This window comes from Nothoprocta perdicaria, unplaced genomic scaffold, assembly GCF_003342845.1.
Source record: "Nothoprocta perdicaria isolate Ctin4 unplaced genomic scaffold, notPer1 scaffold_155, whole genome shotgun sequence".
Classification (NCBI taxonomy): domain Eukaryota; kingdom Metazoa; phylum Chordata; class Aves; order Tinamiformes; family Tinamidae; genus Nothoprocta; species Nothoprocta perdicaria.
The window spans coordinates 73,244-95,662 of record NW_020454705.1 but is presented as its reverse complement, the minus strand read 5'-3'; the positions used below and the strand labels follow the sequence as shown (position 1 = coordinate 95,662).

General features: G+C 38.9%; 1 protein-coding gene across 1 annotated transcript in view; it reads right to left on the bottom strand.

The window, feature by feature from the left end:
* Positions 1 to 22,419, bottom strand: part of XPO4 (exportin 4) — a 69,717-nt gene that overhangs the window by 7,310 nt on the left and 39,988 nt on the right. The window contains exons 7-18 of the mRNA XM_026035017.1: positions 18,821 to 18,933; positions 16,194 to 16,351; positions 15,746 to 15,920; positions 11,341 to 11,517; positions 9,077 to 9,219; positions 8,549 to 8,694; positions 7,141 to 7,318; positions 5,465 to 5,624; positions 3,743 to 3,912; positions 2,639 to 2,813; positions 1,740 to 2,033; positions 978 to 1,158 (exon numbers count right to left, since the gene is read on the bottom strand). Of these exons, the coding sequence (XP_025890802.1) occupies positions 978 to 1,158; positions 1,740 to 2,033; positions 2,639 to 2,813; positions 3,743 to 3,912; positions 5,465 to 5,624; positions 7,141 to 7,318; positions 8,549 to 8,694; positions 9,077 to 9,219; positions 11,341 to 11,517; positions 15,746 to 15,920; positions 16,194 to 16,351; positions 18,821 to 18,933 (2,070 nt within the window). The remainder of the gene's footprint in view (positions 1 to 977; positions 1,159 to 1,739; positions 2,034 to 2,638; positions 2,814 to 3,742; positions 3,913 to 5,464; positions 5,625 to 7,140; positions 7,319 to 8,548; positions 8,695 to 9,076; positions 9,220 to 11,340; positions 11,518 to 15,745; positions 15,921 to 16,193; positions 16,352 to 18,820; positions 18,934 to 22,419) is intronic.

Below are 22,419 nucleotides of genomic sequence, written 5' to 3'. Positions count from 1 at the left end.
AGCCAAGTTATTGAGGAAAATACTTCATGTTAAAACTTGACAAGACTGGCAGTTTGGCATCAACCGGCAGTTGCCTTACTTTTATCATGCCTGTATTTAGTCTGCAATAGTATCTAGACAAGCTCCAATGTCTTTGATATGTGGCTGTGATGTTTTGGCAGCAGTCACATCCSTGTTTCACAGTGTTTTCTATGGAGCCAACAGGCAAAGCCTGAACTCACAACAGGTAAGTTACACGGTGTTGAGTGGTCCATTCAGTGGACAACGTCCCAGCCTGGCTGTGCAGCGCTGTGCTGTGCATGTGCAATGCAAAACTAGTCAGATTTGAGTACAAGGTCCTCTCTCTTTGAAGAGCCTCAGAGCAGCAGTGAAGACTACTAAAACAACCCAGGCAGATTGAGCTTGTTATGGATCATGTTTTTCCTGCAACTGCACAAGACATGGAAAGATCTCAGTCTGGCCAACCTGTTTTCACTTATTCAAAAGCAAAGCAGCACGGCCAGGTTACAGCTGGCAGCTCGTATTCAGGGCTAATGTGATTTTAAGCGGCAGCCATATGAAAGAAAGGAACAGGCTGGAATGCAAGAAAGAACCTCAAATTCAAACCACAACCACATAAAGTATGTTCTGTATATGAGGAATAAAAAATAAAAAAACAAAAACAAACAAATCCAGAATTTTAATAGTTCAGCATTTCACAAAATTTGGATCTTGTACTAAGGTACTCCATCCCTCCTCTTGCAGCCACTTCATGTTTTGACTTTTCTATGCCTTTTTTTTTTTTTAAATACTTAACTGCTGCTACAGATGGGCCATACTGTGAAGAGTTTCCTTTGCTATTAGCACATTAAACAGTAATTTTAATAACCTGATCTCATTTTCAGTTTTCACTTTGCCTGGATTGAGCACATGATCCCTCACATTTTTATTGTTTAAGAATACAAGTTATGGTTTATCAGTGCCCAGCTGCTTCATACCTGTATCACTGAAATCTATGAATTCTTTTGATAGAAGATTGGTGAGAAGCTCCATAATAAGAAGGAGATCCTGGTACTGGTCTTCTTCTGCTGTAACATCTATTCGTTGCCGACCTAGATTATTCTTGGAATATACCTGGAGCAGAGTTAGGCAGGCCTCATACAAGTTCATGGCTTTGGCCTATTAAAAAATAAATAGATAAATAAAGGAAAGCCTCTATATGCTAAAAATAACTTTGTTTCAATACAGTGTTATATGGTCAATGATACGTCAAGGTTTTAAYTTCCATTATGCTACCCATCTTTTCCCAACAACCACACACAAAATCATCATGGATCACCTGCTTCAAGTAATAAGAACACTTACAGCCATGCACTGACATGCTTCTGATTAAAACGTCACTTTTATCAATATCTCAGTCTTRAAGAAAGATAATTGCCAATAAAATCCCTACAGAAGTCATCTCTGCTACCAAATTTTGCATATTTCACTGCTAGTCTGTGCATAGTTCGGAGCAGGCAGAAACGTTTCTAGACACAAAAGCAAAATTAGCCAACAGTGCAAAGACCAAAGTGCTCTGCACRGACTCATTTTACCTGACAATTTCTTGGAATACATCTGTACTGTATTTAGGACTAACAGGTGTATCTGTGAGCATTTTTCACTCTACAGAATCTACAACATCTCTACAATTGGTTTATAAGATATTACAGCACACACATACCCCACCTTCCCCTCCTCCTCCTTTTGGTTGTATTTACCTCTCCAAGATAGCAAATTTGTTTATGTGCAACTTCAACAAAGACTTCTATTATGAGATTAACAGTCTCTGGGGTGTTTTTGTATACTTCCATTAACCCAATGCAATTATTAAGGAAGTCCATTAGGAAATTAAAGAGAATTGCTACATTGTCAATCTGGGTAGCCTCAGCAATGCCACAGAGTGCTTCCAGTGTAGCAGTGATTTCCTGCTTCACCTCCTCCTCTTGACAGATCTGCTGAAAGTTTTCTTGGTTTATGACGTTCAAGAATCGCTGCTGAAGTGGCTGAAGAACCTCAAAAAGACAAATCACACTGAGATAAGCACCACATGATGTGAATCAGATTGCAGCTTTAAGTAATTCAGCAAACTCCTTTGGCACAAAAGGACATGAATCAATCACTTTCAGACTGCACTGGCTCAGCTACGCTATTTTGTGTCACATTAGTGTCAAACGAAGCACAGTGATTAATGATTCTCGCTGAACACTATCATCTGCAGCCTGGTTTCAAAAGCAACACCTACAAAGGCTATTTTGTAATGTTTACACACATAAAAATGACCTTCCCTGACTCAACATTATTTGATTTTGTTCCAAATTCTGTGTCAGCCAACAAAAAGTTGTTCTAGGACACCAATAAAAGTGCTAAGATGTTCACAACAATCTTTGTYACAGTGTAATTTTGTATAGTACAGTCTCATGGGCAGCTCATTGGTGCCCAAATATATAACTGCTGACGTCCAGAGAATCACAAAAAAGTGAGGATCAGATGTTCAAAAGATTCTGCAACAGTTGACTTTGTCATTGTAAAATTCCCTAAACTGACTTCAAACTCAACTTCAAATCCAGAGTTGTGTTACTTGCTCAAATAAAAGTAAGAGAAACATTAAATAGCTTACCTCTGTCCAGTACTGTTGCTTTGTTTCTGTGTCCATATGGGCAAAGCCTCCTAAAACTAAAGCTTTCATTAGTGTTCTTTGCACAGAGCTGGACAAATAGTGAAGAGGAGGACTTCGCCTTGCAAATTGTTTAGCTAAATTCCACCAGTTTTCACACTGAATAACTAAGTTTGCCCTAAAAGGGAGGAAAAGAAAACCCTTTAATTAAAGAAAAGGTATCAGGAAATGGTACGAGCAGATATCAGACTGATAGCAGTTGTCTTTTTTTGTGTTTTCTTTTAATTCCTTTATTCTAAGATTAAATCATTTTTTAACTTTCAATTCATCTCCCAGCTAAGATTTCTAACATATATACTCAATAAAATGGCTCAATTCATTTAGGAGAAAAGGGAAATACTCTAGTTTTACACACATACAAGCACACAGTTAATAGACATATTATATGGATTAAAAGCTTAGTCTCATTACATCATGATAAAGGAAGCAGTTTATTCCTAAAGTAGCTCCTGTGGGGTTTACAAATTCCCCCCCCCCCAAGAAAATCTCTTAAACATTTAATTCCTCACACTTCAGAACAGTCTTTCAAAAGAACTGTGAATCTATGTTTACATATTTAATTGCATGTCAATTCACAAGAAAAACATTCAATTGTCTGCTTCAAAATTCCTAATACCCAAGAAAACTTTGAAATTTGTCCGTATCTGCCAAACTCTGGGCAGTTTTACTATTTTAAACAAATTTTACACTGGCTTATGCTGGTATTTGACCTTTCAATCTTAAGCCTCGTGTTCAGCACGAATCAGCAACACCACCAAAGCCCTTGCAATAAGAGTGGAGACCAGGAGAGTTTGCCTTTAGTGAGGCACAAAGGTAGGGGAAGGAGAGGGCACTTCTAAACAACAACCAAGTAGGTTACATTTGGTCAAAACTTAGGTCTCACTCCTCACTTTGCCACACCGTTTTTTCCCCCATTTATAGCAGGTTCCTAAAGCCATTTCACTTAGAGACATGGATATGAAATGCCCCAGATCTGGATTACTTTGGCCAAAATAACTTAAAGGAAGCAAAAGGGATGTTTTGACTTCCAGAGGTACAGCAACTTACCGCTCTCTCCTTTCCACTAATGTTACTAGCAGTTGTACAGTATCATTTGCAAGGTCCTGCTCTGAACTCCACACTGCCAGGTTACTGATCACTTTTTCTAAAAGGTAACCCACAATCCATTGGGAACCCTCTGTATCAGCACCAAATGCTGTACTAAATGGCAGACTTATCTATAAGAAAAGCATTAAAATGAGTGAGTTTTACAAAAGCCAGAACTCAAAAGTGTATGGTAATCAGTCAGCAAAATCTTTTCAGGCTGTTACTTCCCTACTTAAAATAAACACAAAGGTTACACAGACAAAGGCAAAGCATACCTGGAATAGAAAACCTTTGTCAAGTTTCTCTTTCCGTTTTAAGCACAACACCCAAAAGAAAGAAAAGCTTAAACCTCATTACAATTTGAGCATGTCTAGCTTTTAGTGCTAATGAAAGTTTAAAAGCTTTAAAAATTAAAAGATCCCAACTTCACCTCCCAAAAGCAGTTCCAATAATTTATGAAGAAATTCTTTAAAATTAAATAATGAAAAATATTAGAAATATATCTAACTCTTAATCTCTGAGGTCARTTTTGTTAGAACTTATTTTCATCACAGAGAATTCCCTTCTGCAATGTTCCTTCATTCTCTACAGAAAGGGGACACATTCTGGTCCTGGCACATTAACATCTGCTTCCTTGAAACTGAAAGTTCTCCCATCTTTATAATAAAGTTTCTTAAGATTGAAACTCAAGAGACATTTAATAATCGTGCACAGGCTTCATGTCAGCATATCACAATTACACTCAACTTCAAACTTTTCATGACTGAGCATAAAATAAGAGTCCAATCACACTGAGATGCCACGGGTAAACACAAATTAAAGATGTGCTTTCCCCAGATACACTGTTTTGTTGCTTTGCACTGTTTTTCACATACTCTTACGTTCTCCAATTCTTCCCCATCTGAATTACAAATTCTTTGCTCTACTTTAGATAGAATAACATGTTTTGAAGTAATCACCAGCCTTTGGTATCCCCAGTTTGGTTAAGGAAAAGCTTCCTGAAGCGTTAGTATTCTTAGTTGCTTCAGCAGGAGAAAACTTTTCCCTCTCCAGAACCACCAGTCGGCAGGACCTCCTCTGCAGGAGTGGTCTCTGTTAGCTAGYTGGGTTACAGTTAGTTCTATAAGCAAAATGGTGATCAAGGCCTAATGATGATTAGTGCTGTAATGTGTAACACGTATCAGCTAAGGTACAATGAGAACATAGGAGAGTGCAGAGAGGCAAGGAGGCAGCATATAACCACCCTGCAACAGCGTGAGATACCCAGCTCTCAGTCACCATCAGATSACTGAGGGACCAGCACCCACCAGGCACAAGCCCTGCAGTAGAGATGGTCCCCTGACATCTGGGGGGAAGTGAGAGACACTCAAAAATCACTGTGGTTGGTGAGTTTTACCCAGTGAACAGCTTAAGAGAATGCTCAGTTACTTTGCTACACTGATGGCTACAAAAATCATATTTACACCAAGATGTGCAGGTAGAGTTTCCTTACAATTTGCACTTCTACTTAAGAGAAGGAAAAAAAAGAAGAAAACATCCACTTTTATACCAATTCCAAAATAACTGTAACATTTTATATACTAAAAACACTTAAAAATTGAAGCTTAAATAAGCTACACTGTCATCTGCATTCGTAAGAAAGCATTACTGCTAATACTCACCAGATCATAGTCATATCCTTACCTGATCATACAGCTTCTCGTCCACCAAGAGGTATGTCTTTGCCCAGCGCTTGAGGAACCAAACGATGTCTTTGCCCATCTGGGGACTCAGCAGGTGTGTGAGATTTGCCCTTATTGCTCGAGATTCTACTTCTGACACCCTTAAAATAGCAGATAACAACCTGCAGATTTAAAATAAAGATGCTGTGAGTATTTTGTAGGGAAGGCATGGGAATGCATAGCAAACGCTTTTTTTTTCCCATGAAATATAATGGAAGAAACAAGGTAATAATAATTATTTCATCATTTCACTCCAGCAAGCTAAAGACCACCGAAGTTTACTGTTTTATAGTTCTTATATCCAAGTTCACTGAGTTTTACAACCACCTTTGTTACAAAGCTTGGACTAAGYGTGCAGCTTTCACAGTGTGATACACACTAAAGGGCAAAAATGACCGGTTGCTTATTACTGTTTTTATTACCACAAGCAATCTGGACTAGATGATCACCAGATGATTGCATGAATACAATCAGTCCATAAAACTAAATTAAATACTAGCTTTTATAGGCTAYTCATTTATAAGTTTGATAAGAATGTGATAGTCCTCAGTGAATTTAGGAGCTGACTGTGGTCCAGTTCTTCAAGACGTTTCAGAGCTGCCGAGAACCTCAAATCTTTACTTAGATCTGATTTTATTCCCATTTCCACTGAGACACTGTATCAAGAAATTTCATTTCTACTGGCTTCTTTCTGCAGTTGACTGGATTGGTATGAATAAACAGTATTCAAACTTCTACATTAATTAACCCATGAACGAACCCATATGAACCCATAACTCTTCTTTGCCAAAGAAGAGCCATTTTTCTAGCCTCTCATGGAAGAAGCACACAACTGATCTTAAGTGAAAACCTTCCATGTCAGTTAAAACTGAATCATAGTCTTCTCAATTTGCATCTTCCATCATCAGGACTCCTTTGTGGGTACTATCATCTTGCAAAAAGAAAATGGAAATCCCTTATGCTGCTCCTTAGGCTAATATTTAAACGCTGACAGAAGTGACAAGAGTCTTCCCCCACTGATGACCAACTGAGCTACTACTAAGGCAGCACTTTGGGAATCATCTGCTTAGATCATACATGTGCAATTCATTACAGAGTCTACAGGATGCTATTGAAAGGGGTTGACCTGTGTTGATTTTGAAAAGTCTTCACTAATTTTAAAAGTCTTCATTAATTCAAGCAATATTTATGCAATTATTTCAAAGATTTGGCATCATGTCTTCCACTATGACTATTTGCTCATGAATCATTTTAGCTTCCTCATCCTGACTTTGAGCTGCAACTCCTTTGATGCAACTCTTCCATTCTTCCTCTCAGTGCTCCTGATGAGGGGATGCCTCAGATTACTTCAACTTCWAAGTTCATCTATAGTCATTCTACCTTGCTTTCCCCTAAGAAAATGGCTTTACCTTTTTTGTCCTGTCCTAACCTCTCTCCTAAAATTGCCTTAGTATGCTTACTATAAAAAAATTCTTATAAGTTATTTGCTCTTACCTTAAAACTAGTGAAAAGACATATTTCTTTTCCAATTTTGAAAGTCTATATGTTAACTTTTTTCAACTTGCAGAATTCCACCCACCCCCCAACTTTTTCTCTGAAAAAACATGTGACACACTTCAGTGCATGAGGTATTCTTACCTAATTACAGAATCTGTTCTGTTGTAGCCTGGGATGGAAGAGGCCTTTTCTCCTGGAGATCCCAGAATTTGAAGTGTTGTATTGATGTCAACCTCAGTTGAATGCTTAATGGAATATTCCATTACTTCTGGAGGTATTAGCGGAGTCTCTCCCTGAGTATCATTAGCCAAGAGGTAGCCTTACATTAAAAAAAGAAAGAGTGATCACAAATTTCTACCCTAGGTTAACTTTTGGCCTTTGATTAGAGAATCCATCGACTTAACTGTGGACATGACACTAGAATCAAACGTCCGTAGAAACCCTGACTAACACTATTTACACAGGGATATCTAACTTTGAATACTTAAAGCTGTTCTGTAGAGAAGCTAAAATGACAAGAAACAAAGATCAGGAGCATCTTTGCTTCACGTGAAAGAACAACAGCTTATTCTTCTATAGGATAAAAATAATTTTATACAACGTTTTCAGCATTTACAGCTTCCCCTATCCACGGTTTCTGTTCTACCAGCATTTTGGAACTTTGAGAGGCTTTCAGACACCAAAAAGACCTGCTATAATAAAGGAGTAGCAACTGCAGATGAGGTGAAGCAAGAGTTTTTACAGTACAATATGCTGTTATGCAGACAATTAACATTCATTCCAGATTCAGTCACAATTTTCAATGTCTAGCCTTATAACCATCTGACCTACAAATACAACCTTCATCCCACAGTGATATAAAAACAGCGTATTTATAAGCATATTTATATCAACTTCTGAGGACTACTACTACATCTGAAGTTCACAAAACATTTCATAATGGAATATACATTTTTCCTAACAGAACACAGACATTGCTATAGTTACTATTATTCTTTACAGACAGCTGTGAGATCATTCCAGCTGAAAAAGGGAAAAAAAAAGAAAAAACAAGAAAAGAAAGAAGTTTCTATACTCAAGTTCCCTAAGACATAACCAGATGCCAATATATAGATCAGCAGCACTGAGAGATGCTGGAATTTGCTCCATTTGTTGCCATCCCTGAGCAAAACCATTCTCCTGATCTCATGCTGATTCCCTGCCACAGCTGCACGACCCCAGGCAGTACAATTGAAAGCTCACGAACAAACTAATTACTTGAACAGGTCGACTAACAACACATCTCAAAATCATGTAAAATTAAGTCAAATGCATTTTCAAAAGACATATCTCATGCAATGATTTAATTYATCTTAAATACTACCCTTGTAGTACTCATGGCAGATGAGAGGAAGACAAAGGGTGTTTTTGTGATTAGAATATGTAAGATGAAAGCATCATAAAGGATTAAATAATACAGTCACTTGCCAGCAGCGGACAAGTTGGGATTTTTTTCATGAGATGTTCCAGYTTCATCAAGAATAGGCACTATTTAAAGCTGTTCACTAACCTGTGACTAAAATAAGCCAATGAATATCCTCATACAGGTCATCAAGCACTTTATTGTCCATAGAGCCTGATGCTGGCGAGGCGAGTAACTGTTGCTGATGTCTTTGCAGCTGACCATGGAGCCTTGTCACTCGGTCTTCTAATAAACTGTGGACAAAGCAGTAAAATAACTTTGCAGGGTCCTTAAATGCTTTTGCACAAACAGGCTTTCCCCATGAGGTGGCTTTTATCATTCACAGAATCACAGAACGATTGAGGTTGGAAGGGACCTCTAGAGATCACCCAGTGCAACCCCCTGCTCCAGCAGGGACACCCAGAGCACGGGGCACAGGGTGGCAGCCAGGCAGGTTTGGAAGATCTCCAGAGAAGGAGACTCCACAGCCTCCCTGGGCAGCCTGTACCAGGGCTCTGGCACCCTCACAGTGAAGAAGTTCTTCCTCACATGGAGATGGAACTGCCTGGGTTTCAATTTGTACCCATTGCCCCTTGTCCTGTCCCTGGCCACCAGTGCTGTGTGATTCCACCTCACCTGGTGAGCAGAGGGATGCAGTGCTCTGCCGCGATCCTGCCCAGCATGCCCACGCTGGCCAGCTGGTCGCAGAACTGGTCTCTGTCGTCCTCCTGGAGCTCGCTGATCTCTTCTTCCTCCCGAGAGGCCACCCCATTGGCCGTCTGTTGGTGTTTTAACAAAATTACAAGCCTCCAGTTAATGGCACATTTTCCAAATGCCGTCACCACATTGTTGAGCATCTTTTTATTGCTTTCTTTCAAGCTTTTCCTTTTGTTTTGCTAGGATAGACAACCTGATCAAACTAAGTGAGACACAGAACAGTAGAATAGAGCAGTAAACTTCGCCCCATAGGATTTTCAAATCATCATTTTACATTAGCAAAATGCCACACTTGAGTTCATTGTACATTTGCTACTGTTTCCAACAGCTCTCTGAAATCCAAAGATTCACTGTTAGTAAAAAGAGACAAGGAAAACAGTTACAAAAATTGATATTTTTTAATAAGAGGGTAAGTACAAGCTGCACAAAAGCAAAACAGCTTTGCACTCCACTGTGTGTACAAGCCAGGGCCGTCAAAAGCACCAACTGCTGGAGGTAAAATACAAAGTTCTGAATGAATCTGGCTCATAGGGCTGGTCCATAAACTCACTGGTCAGAAGATTGCTCAAATATGTATGTGATTTGAAGTGCCAGTGTATCAGGTCAAGAGCCATTTTAAACTCTGAAATTCACTTGCCTCTTTCTCGCCTATGCTTGTAGTCATACAAAAGTATTYTCCCCCGTTCTCTTGAGATCTTAGGTGAGTCACAAAATGACATAGTATTTATCAAGATGAAAGGAAGACCACCTCTTTCATTAAAAAGTTGCCATAATTCATTGTTCACAGAGAAAAACTTTTATAAAGTAAATACTGTAACCTCAGAAAGACTGAAGGCAGATAAAAAAATCMATTTTAAGAAATTTTTCTTTCTGAAGTCTCACTGATTTTTAAGTCTTTCCTATRTTATTATCATCAAGTAGCTACACAATAAATTGGACCTCATTTCCTTGAGGCAATTAGCCATTGTATGCAGAAGCCATGTATGAATGTTTAAAAGATTAAAAAAAAAAAAACTTACAGAATTATAGTTTCCACAACTGACAAAGTCAACTAAAAGGGACAGCGAACGCTATTGCTTTGCATTTTTTCCCTCCAAAAGCTCTGGAAAATTGAACGCACACTCAATTCCTCATCCCAAGTGCTTTTAGCCCATCTTTCCTTTATCCAACCCAGCAAATCATTCTCTTTTGGCAACTTCAAAGCTGCAGCTGTTTTTGCAGAGCGGGTCCCCGCTCGCGGAGCGGGGCCGGCGAGTTCCAGCGAGCGCTTTGATATCCAACAAGGAGCATTCTGAAACGCCAGCTGTGCCTTTCAAGAGGTTACCCACGGGATAAGGGACTTATCTCGCAGAATGACATGAATTAACCTGTATATACAAGATATGCCAAGACCGCCGGACATGAATTCAAAGTTCCCTCATGAAATACCTCTCGCTGGGTTGGCACTGCTGCTGCCATCTGCTCCCTATCAAGATATCAGAATTGGGTTTTGTATGAGGCTTTGCAGAAAGAGTTATCTCGGCGATGTCTACACAGCCTCAAAATTAGGGAAACTAATATACATGATCTCTGAATCAAATCTATGCAGTAATTAACTGATTTAGAACTGACATGCAACTTTCTGTAGTAGACTCTGTTTCAGTAAGATGCAGACCCCTGACAAACAGACTTTTTCTCCAAGTCAAATAATTTTAGTTTTTCTCCAAAACGGTCACCTCAAAAATTCATGTATCATTTTATCCAGAAGAACCACACAGGAACTGCAAATTTTCCTCACAGTTTGCGCATAGCTATATTGTTTTCAAAGACATTTGTACATGTCCATTTTATGTCAAAATAGACCATTAAATTATATTTTAAGGATGACAAAGAAAGAGAGGCAATAGCAGCACCAAAAGGCTTGCRATTTCCAAGTAGTCCAGTTTGGTCACCCCATCCTCAGGGATGGATCAGTAGTATGAATGGCAATTTTTGAATAACGAGTTTTGTTTTAAATTGGTATCTTTTTGGAAGTGACTTTTGTACAGCATTTATTTCTTCTTCTGAAAGAAAAGCAGATTGAAGCAAATCACATTTTTGTAACAAATTCAGCAAGTTTTTCCCTGAGCTAACAATATATCACACAACAAAAGAAATGTCTCAGCTACTATATATAATTAAGAACCAGTAGAGTGAGGGCTTACCAAATTCCTTGTACCATCAGGAGCAGCTAGATGGCACTGAATATAAGAATTAAAAACCTGAATCGCATGTCGGGTAAAGAAGCCTTTGTGGAAATGTTTGTCATCTTGTACCAAAGTCAGCCAAGACTCCAACAGCTTATCATACGCTTCCATATACACCATATCATCCTTGTCAAGCTGCAAGACATGAAAGAAATAGATATTCTTCTTAATACTGAAGCAATGTTTGAAACGTCACTGAACCTGTGGAAGGATAGCCAAGAAAAACTCATTTTCATGCTTTTTTGCTAGGTTTTTAGCAATTATCAAACTGTTTAGATCCATCTCTTCATCTAATGCTCAAAAATCAAAGCAATCTCAAATTAAACCTGGAATATACCTGACAGAGGCAACAGCAGCCACAATTACCTACATATGAATAATGTTGGGTGACCTCCCCACCACAATTAAAAATAAAATAAAATGAAATAGAAATAAAAATAAAAATAAAAAATAAAATAAAAAATAAAGTAAAAATAAAAGCCAAAGAACCATTGAACCATTAGGAAATGAAAAAAAAAAAAAAAGAACCGAGCTGTTTCTATTTAATTAGGCCAATTTTATCTATGTAAAACCATGTGCATAGATGTTTATACATATTCTGCTATTTTTAAAATAAAGAGCCACAAGAGGTGCTAAGTCTCCTGCAAGGAAACACTATAAGACTGTATGTGCTCAAGAAACCCTGCTACAGGCAGCCAGTTCTGATGATGAGATAATAACAACTCAATCCCACAAGCAGAATACAAGGGTATAATTCCACAAAAGAAGCCAGCACTTCCAATTGTTTGATGGATTTTAACTGAAACGTCATCTTTTCATTACTTGTGCCTTTCTATAAACGTGTGCTGTATAAGTTGCAAAGGGAAGTAACATAGTTTATACCTGCCTGGGTTACAGGAAAGCAAAGCAGCCCTCTCTTCTGAAAAGGGTTTTAAATTAAGGTATCGACTTCTTCAATTAAGGCAAAAATTGAACTTCATTTAGTAACCAACTGACTAACACCAACTTCATTATGACTGCATGCATACTGGAGATTTGCTGCTATGGCAGGACTTCTCTTCCTTCTAACAGGTTTCTCAGCTTTTAATCAATAAGATTGATTAAGTTACTTAAACACAGCACAGCTCAACTTGACAAAATAAAGAACCATTAAGGTCTTTATGCCTTGGGTAGCAGACCTGCAGTTCCTGACTTTCAGCAAAGTTATCAACATGAACAGGCAAAGAAAAGAAAACTGGCTGGATGGCTTAACTGGTATCCTTTTGGAAACATTTAAAAATGTTTCTACAGCATCATTCTGCAACTGCAAAGTGGTCATGGTTACAGAAGTTACAATAYTGGGCACTCATGACACTCTGTGAAAAGCAAAGCTAAGATGATGAGAAGAGGGGAAAAGTTTTATTCAACGTTCACAGAATAATTATCTAGGAGAGATGTCACTATCTTTTTAAAATTCAGCTAAAGGACATAARTATTCATGGCCATTCAATCTTGAAATATTTAGTCATGTATGTCATCTAAGCTGTGATTCGTAAGAAGTCAGAGCACAGACCGAGAAGCAGATATCTCCTTTTGTGAAGCACAACCCAAGAAGCTAATGCAATAGATAATACCACAGAAAAAGGTTTTGGCACGTTATRGCATTCTCATAAGGAAACTGGGAAGTAAGGTTAGAAAGTGCTCCATAAAGTAGATTCAAAACCAGTAGAAATACTTTGTCCGTATCAAACAAACTGGGTCACAAAGAAATCTTAGTAAAAAGTCCCAGCCCTTATCTCAGACCGGTGATTCAGATGACAAAATCCAGCTGGGCCACCAAACGGTTCTGTGGCAGACAAACTGTAAATGACCTGCTGCAGCTGGGCAGCCAAAATGTTTCCATGGACCCAACAGAACCCGCAGCACTTCCCAGTTCAGACCTTCAGCAGGGCCAAGACACAACCAGGACACAGAGGCCTAATTTCTCCAATAGGGGAAAGGAAAACTGCTGCTTCTTCCTTCACAGTCTATTGACCTTTTGAATAGMAATTTTCCAAGCGCCTTCTCCCAGCCCCAGCCCCACCGAGGCGGGAGGCACTGGGCCCAGGTGCCACCCCAGCACTGCTGACGCGCAGGGCGCACGTTCAGCCTCCCCTCAGCCGACCCCAACAGGCAGCTCCGCGCAACACCAGCGCCTCAGCACGAGCTGCCATCTCCATCTCCTCACTCCGAGAGCCTCCATGGGGGCCTCTGGCTATGCGGATTCCTGCTGCTTGGTGGGATCTCTGCAGGGTTCACAGGAGCTGCTCGGCGGGCACAGCTGGCAGCAGAAACAGCATTTGGCATCAGCAGAGCTTACTGGGTACTTAGTCTGCCCATGGTTGTGAAAAGCTCCAGGCCTTTATCTCGGTGCTCCACTGAGCCCAGCACACGGGGTGTCTCCTCTTTCATCAGCAGCTCTTAGCTATAAAAATCATGTGAGCTCAGTGTCACTGCGAGCAACCCAGTCAAGACTTCAGGGAAGACACGAACCTGGGACTTCCCCAAGCCAGATGGGGCCTTCAGGGTCTCCTAGTGGTATTTAAGTTGATGATATTATGTGGGGCACAAGCATTAAGCAAGAGTTCAGAAGGCTGCATTGCAGGCCTGATGCTGATACGCTGTCAGGAGAATTGTTTTTTGAAAGTCCACAACCAAAGAATTCTAAAAGATCCTGAAAATCGGAGAAACAAGTTGCAATGCACCCTATTATCCTCAAGACCCAAGATGCAAGGGAAGAAGTGAAACTTAGTATTTCTTTCACTACGGAATGACATAAGGATTCAAGGGCAGTGTACACATTCCGCCATAAAAGAGCCATGCGTTTTATTTYTCTGATGCTGCCGAACCAGAGAACAGTTAAGTCTAATACTGTAAAGACTTTCCATAACCCACAGTTTTCTGCTGAATTTAGGCAGTCCTAGCCCATTAGATACAATCAGTCAGCCATTCCCAAAATCTAAACTCTCTGAAGAAGCTTTTGCTGAGAGATGAACTCTTCCAGTTGGGAAATACTGAGCACTCCTGGAGTCCAATGTGGCTGTATATTCCAGCTCTCATGTGGCAAGAGGCTAACTGAGGAATGAACATATGTTCTCTGATTTCCTTAATTGAAATAATTGGTATCCATGACTCTTCTGAGTGTTCATATAAAGGCTTCATGAACATGCATAAATGTGTTGGCAAACACCAGGAACAACATCATTCTTTCCTAAGTTCTACTAGACAATCTCTAAAACAGAGCAGGTTATGAACAGTAAAGTTTGAAATGTGCATGCACGTCAAGATTCTGCTGCAGCCACCAGTTTCTTGGCTTAAATATGAACACGGCAACGTTGTGTGAACACTGAGCCAAAGGAAATCCATATTAATATTGCAGCAAAGATATCACTTCTAACACTGCAATGAAACTTCACACACGTGTGTTCTCCCCACTGGTGAAGAAACATGACCGTCAAATTTTAAAATATTTATAGAAGTATGCCTTTATAAATTTGAGTATCAATATATTCATCATATATATTGTAAGGATAATAGTGGTAGATTGGTTAACATTTTGTTAGCCTTACTAAGCCTATTTTAATCAATAACTATCATACACAATAGTTCTGATGCAGGATTATTTACCTTTTTTTTTTTTTTAAGTTAGGAATCCACAAAAGTTGTTGTTTTTAACCCTGTTTTGTAGACAGAAGATAACAGAAGTACTATTGAATGTTGTAACTAAAGTTTCAAACTAAACAGAAGTCCTGTGAATTCCTGTGCCAGATAAATACACAGAATTATCTTCTGACCTGTGTCAGTAACGGAGTGACAACTTAAACAGCTTAGTAGAGTGGGGTTAACAACAGAAGATCTTAACAGCTACATCCACTTAAAACCGAAGTTCCTGTCTCRTAAGCCCTGCCAGCAGCAGGTTTTAGTGTGTCTGTATATGCTCATATAGCCAAGCTAAGCTTTCAGGGCTGCAGCTTGTTAATCACCTACAACACTTCGCAGAGAAGCCCTGTGCAACCAAGTCAACAATATTTAGTCTTCTTTGTTTTTTAACAAAATGATTGTTCTGAGAGAAAAAAAATACAAGGTAGATGCCTTAAGTCAAAACAGAACTGTGCAAAGAGCCTGTGTAATTGTTCATTATGTTGCTTGAAACGAAACCATAAACCTCCCAGCTGTGATTTCAGTAATAWCTAAACAACCAGAGATTTTCAAAACAATACATTGTAACTGTATAATATATAATAATATAATAGCAAAAAAAAAGATGCCAAATTCTCATATCACTTACACAAACAGAATGGGGAAAAAAAAAAAGAACACCTACTACTTGAGAAGAGATACTCACCACTTCTTCCAAGGCGGCACTTCTCCCAAAAGAACAAGTGAGGTGTGCGAGGCAGTTGACAAATGAAGAGAAAAGTTCATTTGGAATGGCAGTTAAAATATTGCGAGGAAATACAGTTATCAGGTTGCTGATAATACTGGAAATTCCCACTGCTTCAGAGTCTTCTATTTCAATTCTACAGATAGAAATGGCAGTTAGATTTCTGTCATTTAGAAAACTGCTAAAAGCTAATTGATTTTGTTGATACATTTTCAACCAGTAATTGTTTCCTATTCTTTAAGAATCACCTACTTTAAACTGCATTATTTTAAAAAAGTTTCAATAATCCAAAGAAAACACAAATTTTACCAGAACTAAGCAACCCCCACCAGTTCTCCACATGCACACAGCATGCTCCAAAGTAAGGATTGCAAGATGCCATCTAAATTTAGAGAGGAGGCATACGTACCCATTGATAGTATTCAGTAATCCCTCAATGAAGTGTGCCAGGTAATCGACTTGGGAACCTTCGTCGGGAAAGACCGGCCCATGCAGAGAGGCCAGCTGTGCCAGGCACTGTAACGAGTCTTGGGCCATATCTGTATCTTCTCTGATTTTCCGATGGACCTTTCAGGAAGCGAGATAGTTAATAATACATGGAAAATAGAAGGTTCTTACAACAGTCACATGGCTCTTGATCCAGAGAAGCAAACACCAAAAAAAGCTTACTGTAACTTCTGTGCAACTTCTACAACTCTAAAAATCACAGGAAATGCTAAGATTGCGTCTTAGTTCACAAAGCCATGATTTAATCCTCTGAAGCTAATGCTTAGCTAGGTCTTACCTACATTTTGAAAAGTGAACTGTCTACTGAATGTTATGTCTTAAGGAGAGAAACAGATGGCAGCCAGGCAGACATACTGCTCCTTCTAAAAACAGCAATCACGACAGTCATCCGTATTATGCTAACTATGCCCAGGCCGCAGAGTCTTGCTAAAGTTAGTCAACAAGCGCAGTCGAGATCCTATAGATGCTCCTTCAGCGGAGGTAAACACTGGAGACGTGCACAAAAACGGCCGGCATCACTTCCTTGGCAACACGCTGACACTGCAGCAGGGCTCTTGGCTCCTTGGGCGACCCGCTACGTCACTGCTGCTGCGGGCAGAGCCGGCGCGGCGCCCGACTCCGACGAGCGCAGGCAGCGCGGATACCTGCTGCAGGCAGCACCTATGGATTTTCAAGGGTTTCCCCAAAGGATCATGCCTGCTATTTTTTTTCCACAAAAAATGACTAAAAAAATAAATGCAAGGTAGTTTTTTTTCCCCTCCAAAACAAGTTTAGTTAAAAACATATCAAGAGAGTTAATAAAAGCACAATTCAAACACTCTACCCATTTCTCTGCCCTTCAGAGTTTCCATTGCATCCAGCTGGTAACTGGATGGATTAGCTACATGGTTAACTTCTGAAAGGTCAAACTACCAGGGAAAATAAACCCTGAAATCAAAACATCGTTTCAATGCAAGTGCCACTCTAGGAATAGATTAGGCCTGAAGGTTTCCTCTTTAACACGGTAGTCTTTTTAATCAATTTTTTAAAGGTTATTAAAGTCTCTTAGATCTAAATGAATATAGACTATCACCATTCACTTGCACTGCCTCAAGTGGGAAACTAATACTTCAAGCCTCAACCACTGCAAATTAGGAATTTAAAACAAAAACTGACAGCAGCTTGCTCTGGCTGGCATTCACTCAAATGCTGGTACTTTTGGTTACTAATAGAGAAAATTTAAATGCATAAAGGCAATTATGCAGGTTATTTAAATTCCTATTTTTATCATGAATAGTTAACTGCTTTATAAACAGCTAAAGCAACAGATATTTAACTGGGACACCATTCTATTAAACAGGAATGGGTTAATGTGGAAGTCAGAAAGTTATTTGCATGTGGAGATTCACAGCTGACAGTAGCAACTGTCTGGATAGTCTAGACAGCTGTTCAGATTGTGTGGAGCTGCTAAGGGATCTGCCAGCAATTTTTTCACCTTTTCACAACTCCTGGAACAGATAAACTTTCAGTAAAAAAAAAAGAGAGAGAGAGAGATTAAAAAAAAACCTTTAAAAAAAAATTTATTAAAAAATGAAGGACATGGCATCCAACATGTATCTAACAGCTTCCAAGCAGCAGTGAAGATTTATATCCACTTTTCTAATAACCACTTGACCAGGTCTTGAATATGTTGTTTCTCTGCTTCTCTGCCTTGCGAAAACGAAGGCAGCCTGAGCAACGCTGAGCGCAGGTCTCACGAGACGCAACACCAAGGGAAGTCACCAGATTACACTCATTTATAAGCTGTTAAACTTTGGTGTTACAGTAGCTTCTACTTGGGCAAAGACCATCGGCTTCTACCCAGCACCGGTGAGTAAAAAAAAAAAAAAAAAAGTAAAAAAGTAAGAATTTTATCCAGTTTTCACATCAGATTTTTCAAAATTAAAGCAATAGAGCATTACATGCACTCTCCCCACTCTACGTCGGGAGATCCCTCTCAGTCTTATATTAATCTATTTTGATTTGTTTGGATATGCTTTGTGCTGGGGAAAAAAAGATGTACAATTTTTTGCACTGTACAAATTCTCATGTACAAGTTTTTGCAACTGCCTAGAAAACTGCAATTGCAAATGATTTATTTTCAGCTGTTCTGCTGAGCAACTGCTTGAAGAAATATCAGTAAAAACACACTGTTCTTTGGATCTTTTTCAGAAGTGCTACATCTTAGCTAAAAAACATATATAGCTATTACAGTTCTTCAAGCTTGGTTTCATTTGATGAAAACATGTCCCAAAGCATTAAATGTTTAAATGCTGAGAAAACTATATATTTTTTTCTTTAGTTAATAGCTCTCAATGCAAGGCAATATACAGACAAAATATATATTCTGTTGGCAATGCATTACTTCTGCTTGCTTTCATAAACCAGCTGAAGTTAATGGAATCAGTCCTACCTGATGCAAAAGGAAGACTCCCACAGCAAGGTTTTAAAGCAGGAAGGAGCTGCTTTCCCTGTGGATCTGCACTATGAAAGTGGAAGAACGAAACTTACTGTAAAGAAAAGCTCCATAACTCTGCTGTCCAGGAGGGTCTCGCGCCAGGATTCTGTTGGCTTTAGCATCACATTTTGTGAGGATTCAAACATAGCTATATAATGTCTGCCCAGTTATCTGGTGTCAAGGTCAACAATAACATTCCTACTTGGCTTTAAAAAAATCCTAGATACAACAGGATCCATTCAGAAAGAATGTAATGGAAACAAACTTTAAGCCTCTTCACATACACAGCATAATTCATGCATGAGGCCAAGGAATAAAAGGTATTAAGTATTGAAAAAAAGAATGCTCCAGGAATGTTAGATAACAGTTTGATCATAATTATGAGACATACCATAGTGATACGATCACTTTGATAACCAGGGTGTCTAATGTGACAYGGCAAGAAGGGAAAAAAGCAACCGCGATTTAACAGGTGTTAAAATTTATGCAAAATGGGAAATCATTTCCTAAAAAATTTTCCTGGCAGCTTTTATAAAGGCCTTATGATAGCTAAAGATAGCTCCCTGAAATCTATAGCCTATTTTTCTAAATAGCCAAATACGCTTCACAGAATGCAGACATGTCAGCCCCGCATTAATCTACGTTTTTATTATGCTGTGAAGAACAAAAGCATAAGGCACCACAGGGCCCTGGTGTATTAAACATGTGTTTATAAGGGATACGCATAAGAAGAACACGCACACTGAAAGCAGGGCTTTTTTTGCTATTGTATGAGTTCTTCCCAGGCATTTTGGTAGAATTTCAATTTTTAAAAATCCTCCGAGTGCTCCAATACAGGAAAAAAAAAAAAACCCAAATACATGTTACATTCTGTCAGTCACCAAAGACTCCTGAAAGTGCATCCTTCTGTGACACTCCCGGTTACATTGACAAATTTGTAAAACTGCATGAACTGCATGAACACAGCAGCAAGTCTTCCTTTAAGGAAAACAAAAAACACCCTCTCTGGTGCCTCTCTAAACCTACCATCAGAATGAGAAACAGTAAAGCCAGCTGYGTGTAATGCTCCTATTAGGGATAGACTGTATTAATTTGAGGACTGCATCTCACCAGGCACTAGAAAACAAAAAAAGAAAGAATTTATCTCCCTGCAACAGAGCAAGTTCYGTGTTGGTATCATTTGGTAAAGCAGAACCCTTAAGTTTTGGTGGGTTTGGTTTAAGAGGATACTATCTATTAAYTTAATATTTAAGTTAATAGACAGTGCTGTGGCTCAAGGCAGGATGCATGATTTTAGTTTGAATATATATACATAATGCACAAGAGCAATTAAAGAATTTTCATATTACTATAAAAGTAGCTTTATCATTTTTAAAATGATCAGTAAGTTTCTGTACGAGACCACAACTAACCTGCATTATCTTAGACGGAAAACAAATTAAGAGAATTGCCTATTTTACTTCCAAATTAGGTACAGGTATCATTTTATTGATCAAAAATGCTTTATTTCTTCCAAAAAAAAATATATGGGCATGAAATTATCACATGCATGCATCCCTTGTTGGGGTAATATTACACATTGAGATTGATGCTATTGGACCTGGCACAATAAGGTGCATATTTTCCTCTTGCTTTGGAACGTTTTTAGAAAAAAAGAACAGCATTTGTAAATTGTTTATTTACAAAAGTATCTTTTCTTGTTATTCTCCAAGAAAGAGTTTGCTAGGAAATACATCAGTGCCAGAAGACAAGGAAAGGTCCATTACCAGCCTCTGCAAAACAACTTGCTCTTCACTTGGTTTAATTTACAGAGGGGGGCAAGTTACATAACACACTTCACAGGGAATGAAAGAAGGGCCAATTTGCTGTCACTATTTTAACAAGCCTCAGTATTTAGCAGCCCTATCTTGTTATTTTTAGGACTGAACCTCAGGCTAATGGGCTGATGACACATCTCACAATAGCAGATTTGTGGGTAAAAATACTGGTTCACTAAAACTCCAGAGATTATGTCCACAACTACAATGGCACTGCAGCCATTTCCCATCACCAAGAGCAACCTGCAAACAGCAGCATACGTTGGGGTTTGAGAGGTCTCTTGTGTGAAATACCCTAATTTGGTGGGGAATATGGTTCAGTTTTACTGACAACAGCCACTTATATCAAACTAGGAATAAAAATGACATTAAATTACCCAGCACATGGACTTCTGCAGCTACCCAGAGCAATGGTGCCTTCAYCATCAAGAATTAACTGATGAGCTCAACGCTACTGAGCAAGCGGTGCAGAACCAGCCCAGTGCTTGCACCAGCCTGAAGCACTCAAACTACAGCACAGACTTCTGGCCAGCCTAAATCTGTCTGCTATGACAGCTCAGTAACTTTCCAAATGAAAAACAAGAGTAAAGCTTTTCCAAAAATAAATACAGAAGTTTGCACCATTTACTAATGTTACTGAAGAATCATGAATTCTCATTACAACTAACTGTAGATGACAMGCACACCAAAGTTAGCTAACACTTACCTGAAGCATGACAATATTTTACCCAGTTCACAAGTCCTGCAACCACTGATTTTTACCAAGACTAGTAGTAAGACAAGTAGTAAGACTTAGCAGCAAGAATACCAAGACTAAAAAACAAGTGTTTAAAAAAAATCATCAAAATCTCTCAAGCTTCTGAAAAGCATAAGAATACAACCAGATGCTTTCACATATGATAAGGTTCATATGTTCASTGGTTCATGCTCAAAGAGGAAGAGGACAAGACCATACTCGTTACAACAGATTTTCATTTATCTTGCCTTAAATTTATCTATGCAGCCATTAGCTCGATAATTGTTTGTTTCATGAATTGTGGAAATGAGTGATCTCTTTAAAAACGAGAATCAAGACATCTATTTCAAGTTCTACGTGTTCCTGGGATGACCATATTGAAGATAAAATGAAAACATATGTGTATGTCCCTCACAAGCCTTGCTTCCCTCCCAGGAAGGGACCGATGAGTGAGGACRAGTATGAAAATCTTCCAGATGCTGGGGAAGCCACTGGGGATGAACACACATGTTCTACACCAGGACTTCCCACAAATCCCAGCCTTTGCAAATGGATCCCAAGGTATTTTTCTTTGGAGAGGTAAGTTCTGCCTTCCACAAAGCAGTAAATAAGAAATTCTGAATCCAAGGCTGAGATTTCTTCTGCCAGACACCCATCTACAAGTTCATCCACAGGACTCGAGAACAACTCAGAAAGCAAGGATAACTCGTGGAGTGCCTTTGTTTAAAAAGTWATTTTTATCACTTTATCTTTGTTATTTGGAATATTTCTAGATATTTCTAAATATTTCTTTGCATCTTAGGCTTGTATTTACACATAAAAAGCTTAGTTAAACAGRTAATGGTCTTGAAATGTGCCATCCAGTGTTGCAATGCTAACACAGTGATTTGTATTTGAATTTTAAGATCTCCTCTGGATTGCTAGTCAGCCAGGCACATGCAATGAGTCTAGGAGCAACTCACAGAATTTACACAGGGATTTTGTCAATTTGCTCTTTCCTTTTTGCTCAGCTTATCACTGCTCTACAGAAAGTTTCAAAACAGTCTGGATTTCAAAATCAGGTAACTTTTCCCTCGGAGAGCACTATGATTGATGAGAG